This window comes from Monosiga brevicollis, genomic scaffold, assembly GCF_000002865.3.
Source record: "Monosiga brevicollis MX1 MONBRscaffold_16 genomic scaffold, whole genome shotgun sequence".
Classification (NCBI taxonomy): Eukaryota; class Choanoflagellata; order Craspedida; family Salpingoecidae; genus Monosiga; species Monosiga brevicollis.
This window is the reverse complement of record NW_001865053.1, coordinates 694,186-704,663: the sequence shown is the minus strand read 5'-3', so window position 1 is coordinate 704,663 and position 10,478 is coordinate 694,186. Positions and strand designations below refer to the sequence as shown.

Here is a 10,478-nt window from a genome sequence, read left to right as displayed (position 1 = left end):
CTTGCCTTTGTTGAAGGTCCAGGTCCTGGCCTAGACAGAGTCTTGAGTTTTGTCTTATTCTTTGCCGGCCATTCGGCACGCTCCCCCACCCTCCTCGCTTGCAGACGAATATTGGCAGCAACATCCCGAACTGCACAACGTGCCCATTTACTATGCCTCTGCTTTGGCCAAACGCTGCATGGGCGTCTTCAAAGCTTTTGTCAACATGATGAACCCCAAGATTCAGCAGCAGATGAAGATTTCAAACCCCTTTCAGTTTCAGTTCATTCACAACCTCCGAGTACGACCGTGGCGCATGGCTGGTGGTGACTGCGCTCATTCCTCGCTTTGGTCTTATTTCTGTGCACGCCGACTCACTTGGGACTTATTGCGTCTTGCATGGCCATTCTAACTTTTGTCTGATCAACCAGAAACTCGACGAGTTTGACGACCACGGTAGGTTTTTGCAATTGTAAAGCCCTTTCCCAAGGCCACAAGAGTACAAGAGTACCAGCTTTGGGCCTTCCCATCTCGTATCGCGGAGGGCCACGCTCACTGGTACCTCTGTAGGCTCCTCGGTGGTGCTGGCCACGCCTGGCATGCTACAAAATGGGCTGTCCCGCGAGCTCTTTGAGCGCTGGGCGCCCAATCGTCACAACGGCGTGATTCTGGCGGGTTATCACGTAGAAGGCACACTGGCCCATGAACTTCTCAAACAACCTCGACAGGTCTGCTACCCCTACACTTTGCCTAGGCCCCCGTGACGCAACTTGCCTGTCATGGCATCCTCTCACACCCTTTTTCCCCTCTTAGATTCGCTCGATGGCAGGGGGCACGGTGCCCCGCAACTGCACCATTGCTAACATCTCTTTCAATGCCCATGTGGACTCGATTCAAAATCGTGATTTCATTGGCGAGCTTGAGCCTCAACACTTGGTAATTCATGGCATTGGGGCTGGTGCATCCAGTCCGTCCCTTCCTCGAGCCATAAATTCAAGCTTGTGCTTTTATTTATCTGCTCTGTTCACTTGTTCCTTGTTTGCCTGGTAGGTGCTGGTCCACGGCCAAGAATCCCAAATGCGCAAGCTCAAAGAATCAGTGCTCAAGGACTTTGAGCAGCGAGACCGTCTCATCTCCGTGTACAACCCCAAAAATACCGAGAAGCAGCTCTTTCACTACCGTGGCGAAAAGAACGCCAAGGTACCACCAGCCCCAAACCGAGCCGCCTTCTCGTTTTCTTTTTCTTTTGTTCTTTTCTTTCTTTCTTTTTTTTTTTTTTTTTTTTTTTTTCAATTCATTTTTTTCCTGGTTTTTTTTTTTTTTTTTTTTTTTTTTTTTTTTGCAAAGCCGCGCCCATCTCACCCTCCTTGCTGAATTTTTTTTGGGGGGGGACCTTTTGGTCACCGTGTTTAGGTGCTGGGCAAGCTGGCTCGCGAGTTTGCCGCTGGGTCGCGTCGAATCTCCGGCGTACTCGTCTCCAAGGCCTTTGATTACAAGATCATGCACCCCGATGAACTAGCCGAATTTACACAGCTGCGCGTGGCGCGCATTCGTCAACGCCAGACTCTACCCTTCCAATACGACCTGCGCCTTCTCAAGGTCATGCTCGAGCAGGTAAGCCATTGCAGCAATTCAGTCATCATCCAACCCTTCTTAAACTGCCACACTAAGCAGCCTGAATCAAGCCTCACGTGCTATACTGGGCCACCCAACTTTGACTCGTCTCAGGTTCATGGCCACGACTCCATCGAGATGATGACCCGTGATCATGGTGACATTCTCTTTGTGCGTTGAAGGCGCCCATTGCTCCGCAGCTCTTGACCTGGTCGCTTTTAACCTGGCCCACACACTCACCACGCCTACGCTGCATGAACGTGCGGCAGTTTATGGGCTGCATCGGCGTCTCACACCAAGCTGATGCCAAGACCATCCGCCTAGAGTGGGACGCTTCCCCAGAAAGCGACATGTGGGCCGAAGCCATTATTTCGGCTGCATTGCAAGTTGAGGCTTCTCCAGCCACCATCCGACGTAAGTAGCACGCCATGCCCATAATTGTCTGCTTGGTTATTAAACGCCCCCCCCCCCCCTCTTCAGCCTTATCCGATGTTGTAACACTTACGTCTGGATTCGCCACCCGTGCTTTCAGTGGCGTCCGCGCAGCTTAAGCATGCTAAGGAAGTGGAATCAAACACTTCCCAAGCTAGCACGTACGTGAAACGCATGCTGTTTTTATTGGCTCGACATATTATCCACATGCCTGCATCGTGCGTTTGATGAAGGCTGACTTACACATGCATTTTGGCCTTGTTTTCGGTCTGCGTGTTTCTTGTTTTTGCTTGCTTATTATGCACCAGCCTGTGCCGTTTGCTTTCCGACTACTTTGGGAGCTCTACGGTGGTTCGCGATTCGGACTCGACGCTGCGCGTCACGGTGGACCAAGCTGTGGCCACCATCAGCATGCCCTCATTCCGGGTACGCTACACTCTTTGAATTCTTGGTACATCCATGATTATGATTCTCCTCATTCATTTTTCAACCCGATTTGTGAGAAACACAGGTTGCTTGTGAGGAGCCAGCTCTCCGCACTTCCATACTCGCCGTTCTAAAGCGATTCCAAGCTACTAATCCGACCAGCAGGGATGCTGCCCAACCGACAGATGAAGCCGCCATCTCAAAAGAAGCGATCAAACCTGAAAAACTCGAACCTGTGACTGAACTCAAAGCCGAACCCTCAGCATAAACTGGAATTGGTTTTGAGTGTCTCAAATTGACTCTTGACTAGCCCGTTCTTATTGTTTTGATCTCAAACATTGCGTTTTCCCACGCGCGGCATCAATTGGTGACAAACTCTTGCACGCAATCGTTCAAAATATTGACAGCCTCGAAGAAGGCGCAACGTCAATCCCAATCATTTTGCTTTACTTATCAGCGGTTTCAGCCAATGGGAGCTTCGCCAGCTCTGTCGCCACGGCAGCAGCCAATGATCGTCCCTGGAGGCTGACCGGCGCTCCTACTGCAGGTCCTGGCGCCGCTTGGCGCTCAGCGGCGCTTAAAGCGACCTGCAAGTTGCGCATCGCCTGATCTCGACTCAACACATGCCCGTGATACAGCACAAGCGATGCCCAGTATCGCTCCTGTGCCTCGCGCTCCGACTCGAGCGCCAACACAGAAGCCAGCGCTGCTGAAGGGGGTTCGCCCGAGGTTTGACGACCAGAGCTTGTTGTAGTGTTGGCCGCAGTGTCGGTCGTGATGCTGGTCGCCGGTGTCCCTGTTTGTTCCTTGTCTGGCGACACTGTTTGAATGGTGTTTTGGTCTTGCCATTCGGCCGGCGGTGCCATCAAACGCAGCACATCACGAACACGCCACGCCTCCAACTCGTTGGTCTACGCCGCACCCCGATTCCGAAGTTGAACCAAGAATATAGAATATACAAACGGCACAGGTGAGCAGGTTGGAAACTTGGTTGCAGAAGTCTTTGTTGAGCGGTTGGGCAGGTCAGGGCTCGCCAGCCGAGGAGCTCCTTTCTCCCGAAAGTGGTAAGACTTACTTTTTGGCCCTCCATGACCTCGCTCCCGCGCCCATGAAGCTCTTCAGCTGCAGTAAAAATGCCCATCTCGATACTATCTTCAATCAAAAGCTGATGGACGTGTGTTTCCCGTGCCTGGCCTACACGCTGCACTGCTCACCCAGAAAACAATCAAGAGTGAGCTCTTTGATGCTCATTTTTTCCTACATGTAAGTTCGATCATTCACCACATTCCCACTGCCACGCACCACGAGCGAGCGCTTGTGCGCGCATGGCTGGATTCAGCTCCGCATCCAGCAAAATGATGTGGTTTGCAGCCGTAAGCGTCAATCCGTTGGCACCACTAACGTCAAGGGTGGCATGTTTACCAAAGCCCGGTCAAAGATGGGTCTGAAAAAGGCGTGATAAAACAGCTATAGGCTATTTGACAGAAAAATGGGAGGTCAACGACAACTATAGAGAGAAAGCCTGGCACGCACCCGTGAAGCGAGAGGCGAAGACATAGAACCTTGATCTGAGCATCATGTTGAAAGTGTTGCACCTGCTCACACCATGTAGAATGAACCCAAGCAGTAGGATGCAAGCGTCACGCATCTGACCCACATATTGCCTGGTCTAGCCCGAAGCTGCCCAGAGTTGCCGGTCGTTCGACGTACCTCATTGGCTCCCTGCTGCCCTGATTTCATCAGCAAGGTTTGTACCCCATTGTGCTCGGCAAATTTGCAAAACAGTTGTAATACCTACAAAGTCCAAGTCATCTTGAGCCTGAAGAAGTGATGCATGCCTTCTTGTGGTCCCCTCCCCTGTGCCAGCGTACCTCGTGCCACTGCGAAAACACCAGCACTTTTGCTGAGGGCTCGTGCTTCACCAAGCCCTTGATGAGCCGAACGGCGGCCTCCAACTTTGCACTAGTAGGCACATAACCAGCACGTTCAGTTTGGCTTGCGCAAGCAGATGTTTGTGTCGCATCAACCGACCTGGATTGGCCGGCCAGCGTTTCAGAGACTGCCCATATTGGAAGGCCGCGACTGGCTTCCACAACAAGATGCGAGCCCTGTTCAGTAGCGGCAGCAGAAGTAGTACTCGGAGGACCAATGGTGGAGGTTGCAGGCGCTTCCAAAGGAGGCGCTTCGATTCCTTGAGTCTGCACGCGCTCCGCCTCGGCAATTGGTGTTGAGCGCTTGCACATTGGGCACAGTACATTTCTATCAAACGCCAGTAAACTGAGCAGGGTGACTGTGGTAGGCTGAGGTAGGGATGCCATGTGATCAAGGATATTGGACGCACCGCCGCTGCGCGCCGCGGCTCAGGGACGCAAAGCAGGCTGCGCAAACGTGGTGCGCACAATTAAGCAAGAAGTTGATGGGTCGTGTCTCCTGTGTGAGAGCATCAAATCCCAGTCAGTTTAAAGCGACATGACTGCAGTGCCGAGTGTCCAAACAACCTTACGTAGCAAAGGGGGCATTCTTGCACCAGTTCCCGTGCTACCTACACATGAGCACCACGATGCAGCAGGTGGGTAAAAGCGACGCCAGTTGTGTCTCCACAGCATCCGATCAATAAAATTTTGTCCTCATCAAAAACAAACACCACGTACTGTGCCCGTCAGATACGTGAGCTGTCGCCAAGCATTATTCTCCAGCTCATGTTTGCTGGCTTCAAGCTGCATCCTATAGCATGAAATGAAGGAAGAGCCATAAACTCCTAAAACGGGCCAAAGACACCGAGGCATTGGCCGCCGGTAGCTAAGGATTTAATAAGATGGGCTACACCACAACGCTAGACCTACGAGTAGGTCTGTCGATCGCCTTCAACATCAAAGACGTAATGTGTAGGGCTATCGGTCCACTCAAAGCCTTCAGGGGCCAGATCTATGCGCTGTGCTTGCCAAAACAGATGCCGTTTTTAGGTGGACACCCCCACTTTACTCCACAAGCATGCCGTTGCACTTTGCACTCTCTGGCCCTCTGCTCGCTCACCAATACACACGACGCCAATTCATCGAGGACGGAGACTCGATCGTAAAGTGCGATGATCAGACGATGCATGCGCATTAACTCCTGTGATGACAGTGATAGGCCGGCCCAATGAGAAGACAACGTTAGAAAGCAGAGGAATGTACCTTTATTTAAGAATTGAGAAAGGTACTTGCATTTGGGAAAAATTGACGAAAGAGCCGCTCCACGGCACGCGCTTCTGTCGGCAGCTGATAACCAAGACCGTGGAGGCTCGATACAACCGCACTCAGGGCTAGAGCTGCGGCGCTGGGCGTGAGGTCAGTCGCTCGTGCTATTCCACCAAAGTCTGAGGCCGCACGCTGACCTGGGAGCCAGGTTGAGAGCACGGCACAACCATGAGAGTACCACGAGAATCGTCTCGTCTGCATCAATGCTGGGGCCAGCCATACCGATTCCCATGCTGGAGCTGGGCGTTGAGAGAACTGTGCACTCAAAGCTATGTACCGCGCGGTCGCATTGGCACAGTAGGCAGGGCTCCGTGGACGGGCGCATCGGGACGGTCGGATGATTGGTGCTGCGGCAGTTGCTGCAAGTAGCCGCGTGTATCACCTCCTCAGGGGTCGGAGTGCGGAGCTGCACGGCATATACCCCACAAAGCAATACCCATCAAGACAAACAAAAAAAAAGCAGGCAAGTAACAGCAGTGTGACCGTGTACACAAATACAATCGACAAGAGGTGACAGGAAACACCACGTACCGCACGTTGCAAGAGCTGGAGAGCGCCATCTCGCGCCTTCCACAGCTTGTCCATATGTTGAGCGATAGTATGTTTGAGCGTGCCCAAGCTGCTTTGATCGATGAAACAGTTGCCTCCGCTTTGAGACCGGGCCTGGTGCAAAATGATATGAGAACTCAGAGTGCCCCAATGAAGGACTGTCAACGAACAAGGCACCAAAATTTGACGCCATTTTGAAAAAAAAAGAACACGTACTTCGAGAGCCCGCCAGACGTCAGCCAAAATTCGGGGCCCGTGCGCTTCACGCTCTGCTGCCAGAGTCAGCAATGGGATGAACCAGAGGCACAATGGCCGAAGCTCCTTGACACGGGCCTCCTGCCATGCAAGGCCAGTCGGCAAATGTAGCCGGGGGGATGGTCAGCTGTACCCGGCCTCGACCCACAAGAGCAAGGGTATCAGCCCGCATATTTGCGTGCAATGCCACGTACGCTCACAGCATGCAGCCATTCGCCGTGCGCAGCCTCGACGGCCAAGCGCGCCTCTGACGTTAGTTTGGTGCGAAGGGAGGTGCGCTTTTCGGCATAGTCTGCCAATTCTGCGGCCTCGACTGGAGGCGCATCGGATCGATGAGCCACGTCGAGGAAATTGTGAACGGCGTGCAGCGCTTGGAAGCGATCGGGCTTAAAAGGTAGGTTTGGAGCAAAGCTGCGTGTGATGACTTCGCGGTAGAGCCGCAGTGCAGGTTCAGTTTTGTTTTGTATCAGATCAAGCCCGGCTAGAGCATTGATAGCCAGCAACATGCTGCGCTGCAGCTCTTGACACCTGCGACGCTGATTAGCAATACGTGCGCTGAGCACCTTTCGGGTTCCATTCAAAAAAAGTATTGCACAAATCATCATGAGGATTAATATGGGGAAGGTACAGCCAACAGCGAGGACGAAGAAAGAGAAAAGAAGGATCGCACGTACAGCGCCGAGCTGGGCCACGCCCAACCGCCCTGCTTGGCGACCTAGGGTGATTGCGACATGGCAGCAAGCCCGCCTGTACGATCCAGAGGCCAGAATAAATCAATCATGAGAGTGAAACGCACGCGCACCCACCACCAAGTAACACATGCTACCTCAAGTCTGTAAAAGGCTTGAGGATCATTTTGCGTGCCTCAGACCCAAGCTGTAGCAGCGTGTCAATCCAAGTTCCGGCGGCACATTCAGCGTGTGAGTGAGAAAGTCGTCAAAGACCAAGAACATGACTTGCTTGGATCATGGCATGCAAGTGAGGCCAACCAACAGACCTCGGTCACGAAGAGGTCTTGGAGTTGCTCAGCATCGCCGACGTGTGTGTGGGCCAATAGCTTGGCCAGCAACTAAGAAAGTGAAGTGTGCGCAGCGGCGTGTAAAACGCAGCGCAGTGAGGCTCAAAAGTGGCACGGTGGCACTCAACGGCCCATCACAGCATCACAGATGCAGGCACCTTGCACCCGCGACCTTGCGGGCGCGAAAACAACGGGCCAGGGGGTACCTACCGCGGGCTGGTGTTCTTTGAGCTTGTGACCAAGAGCGTTGTATGCGTCGCGCTCAATAGCACCAAACTTGAGCAATATAATGTGATGATGTTGCTGCGGCAATGGATTGATGCTGCGGTTACGGCGAAGGCAAAAGTGGCCCAGGACAGACCACAGCCCATGGTCTGGGTCCCTTTCTGCAGCCACGCCAAGTTATCTCCTTGGTCAGAGGTTCCAAGCGCAAGAATTGAAGCTGCCAATGTAAATCAGCGAGCACGTCGCTTGATATGGGTGTTCCAGTCACGCACCACCGGTGCTCTGTCTCCAGCGCCCTGCAATTCAAGTGCAATGTTCATACCCAGCGTGAGCTTTGCGGACACATACAGCTTTATTGTTAAAGGAGCAACGAGCAAGCTTGGGGTTGGGCGTGTGAGGGGGTGCAAATCATGAGCAGGCAAGTCAGAAAAAAAACTACTGCTGGCCTTACGATATCATGGCCCCAATGTGCGTATTGACGCCCTTGATGCCTTGGGCCTCGTCAAAAATCGTGCGCCAAAAGCGCACGAGACGGAGTGGTGAAATGATCTTCTCATAGCGCTTGGGCCGGCGTGCGTTGGGCGCATGGTGCACCTCGGCCGTCAGTACACGATAGGTCGTCAGCTACACACAATGGTGCACGGGTCAGACCAACGCATGGGCGCGAGAATTTTCATCGGCAAAGCCGCTCAATTCCGGTAATCAGGTCCCGCTCGAAGCGATCGGATCAGCAACGCCCTTTACCACGATATCGTATTGAGCCAGTTCAGCGGGGCGAATGGCCTGGGCCCCCTCAACGGCGCCTCGGTAAACAAACGTGCGAAAGGTGCTCGGCTGCCAGCAAGCACATGAGATGGTGGATGAGGCGGCACCAAGCATTGCAGAGTCAAGCTTGGTCTGGCTTGATCGGCGCACTCAGAATCGAATCACCAACCGCGAAATGCTTGCTGCACTCCTCAAGCCATTGATGTGGCAGATGCTGGGGAACCACAATTAGAGTGCATCCAAGAGGTATGCGTGACTGCTGTAATTGTTGCTGCTCGGCCATGCAGGATAGACATCTGCCGTGTTGCACCCAGAATGAACCAGATTACCGTCGCGATACCAGAGAATTGCGCATGCAAATGAGCTCTTTGATGGGCGAGCGCTCATGGCAAGGGTGTCCACGCACACGTAGAAAGCCTCGATGTGTGACTGGAACCCAGCACAAAACACATGATGCACAACGCGGCACCCAGTACAGCGCACGGTCTCATCCGGATGCGGGTCGGCTGGATCGCCTTTGCCTCCGCAATAGCACCGCTGCACGCGATCTAGCAAGGCGTATTGTCCATAACATGCACTGGTGATACCAAATACAATACGCTGCGCTATAACCTCGCTGCATTTCAGACCAGCAGAACCCAGATGCACATACCACGCTGTGTTGAACTAGGCTCGGGGGGACTCGCCAAAGTGGGCACCCATACAGCACCGCGTGGAGCAGGGTGGGCCGCAATGAGGGACAGCATCTGTAGGCTCTTGCCAACTCCCATATCATCGATGAGCATGCCTATCAGCAATCAGTGGTGCAGGATGACAGAGTGCCAGGAAAAGTGCATCGCACGCAACGGCTGGATCCAAACCCAGACAGACCTACCACCCCGAACGGATATCTTGGGTGGATCGCAGAAAGGCTGTTGGGTATAACAATGCACCCAATAGGAGGATTGCCGTTCAAATAATGGGCTGAGAAGGCGACACCATCGCGAGCACGCAACAAAAGATAGGGGCCCAAAAAAAAGGGCGTGAGGTACGTGGCTCTAAAGTCTGAGGCAACGGCTGACGAAAGGCTGAAAGAAAGCAAGACCCGAGTGCGAACATCATGGCGGCGCCAGGTTCTTGCTCACGGGCCAACATCCACTTTAATCCCGCCAGCTGGTAGCCGTAGAGGGTGGTTTGTAGTGCTGCAGGAGCGAGCGACTAGCGCAGCGAGCAGTTGACCAAGGTAAGGTTGAAAACTGTTGGAGGAGAGATATTTTGCTCAGACCAGCGGTGAATGGCGGGGTGCCAGTGTAAGATATGCACGTACTGAATCAGCCGATTCCGTGGGTGCAGCCCGGGCCGACACTTGCTCGAGGGCTCGCATGGCTTCTTGTGGTGTTGGCGGCGGCCTGGAGCTGCATGTTTGAGGTGACATTGGGCAAAAACAACGATGCAAAGGTCAAGACACGAGTCCCAAAGCGCTGCCCAATGTGCGTGAACACCATTCGTTGCAACAACGACTTACATAAAAGATGGAGAAATGTTGAGCAACGCGGCAACCTTGCACCATGCAGCGTGGGTTAGGCTGGAGAAGACGCTCAAGATCAGCTAAGGGCGATGAGCGAACGTTGGCACAATTGGTGGGGGGTGAGCAGTGGAAGTGCACGATCTCGGGCCCAGGCAGGAGTGTGCCCACCTTGGGCTTGGTCTGGCCATCCAGACAAGAAATTTGCAGGGCACGATGCTGGATGAGGTTTTTCAAGTCGTGCAGCGGACGATTAGCAGCCACGAATCCCCAAAGCGTTCCAGGCCGCGAAGCCATGGCAAGGACCAGGAGCTGAACATCAGCTAGCCGTGCCAGGTGCATCAGGCGGTGGTCTGGCAGTGGTGAGTGAGGGCTGGGGCTACCGATTTCAGTCAGGGGAATTTCAGCCACGGGGATCCATTGAGGGCCTGGGGGTGCCACGGCCACGGCCGCCATGCGGACATGCGGCGGA

The 10,478-nt window shown here is 53.6% G+C and overlaps 2 protein-coding genes across 2 annotated transcripts in view; one reads left to right on the top strand and one right to left on the bottom strand.

Moving 5' to 3' along the window:
• The window catches only part of MONBRDRAFT_26966 (uncharacterized protein), a gene marked incomplete at both ends in the record, with an annotated part of 4,402 nt that extends 1,712 nt beyond the window's left edge, over positions 1–2,690 (top strand). Inside the window, 10 exons of the mRNA XM_001747388.1 lie at positions 105–280; positions 411–435; positions 550–707; positions 793–915; positions 1,030–1,179; positions 1,393–1,593; positions 1,863–2,007; positions 2,126–2,186; positions 2,334–2,451; positions 2,637–2,690. Coding sequence (XP_001747440.1) covers positions 105–280; positions 411–435; positions 550–707; positions 793–915; positions 1,030–1,179; positions 1,393–1,593; positions 1,863–2,007; positions 2,126–2,186; positions 2,334–2,451; positions 2,637–2,690 — 1,211 coding nt within the window. The remainder of the gene's footprint in view (positions 1–104; positions 281–410; positions 436–549; positions 708–792; positions 916–1,029; positions 1,180–1,392; positions 1,594–1,862; positions 2,008–2,125; positions 2,187–2,333; positions 2,452–2,636) is intronic.
• Positions 2,691–2,897: 207 nt separating this feature from the next.
• On the bottom strand, positions 2,898–9,287 carry MONBRDRAFT_26965 (uncharacterized protein; the record flags this gene model as incomplete). The annotated part of the gene is made up of 23 exons (XM_001747289.1): positions 2,898–3,362; positions 3,527–3,657; positions 3,754–3,848; positions 3,985–4,046; positions 4,162–4,245; positions 4,323–4,413; positions 4,793–4,881; positions 4,955–4,993; positions 5,103–5,175; positions 5,295–5,383; positions 5,968–6,096; positions 6,222–6,353; positions 6,456–6,575; positions 6,689–7,022; positions 7,321–7,370; positions 7,492–7,563; positions 7,723–7,834; positions 8,010–8,033; positions 8,189–8,361; positions 8,482–8,571; positions 8,672–8,798; positions 8,909–9,050; positions 9,155–9,287. The coding sequence occupies 23 exons, from the start codon at positions 9,285–9,287 to the stop codon at positions 2,898–2,900; spliced, it is 2,856 nt and encodes a 951-aa protein (XP_001747341.1).
• Positions 9,288–10,478: the final 1,191 nt, after the last annotated feature.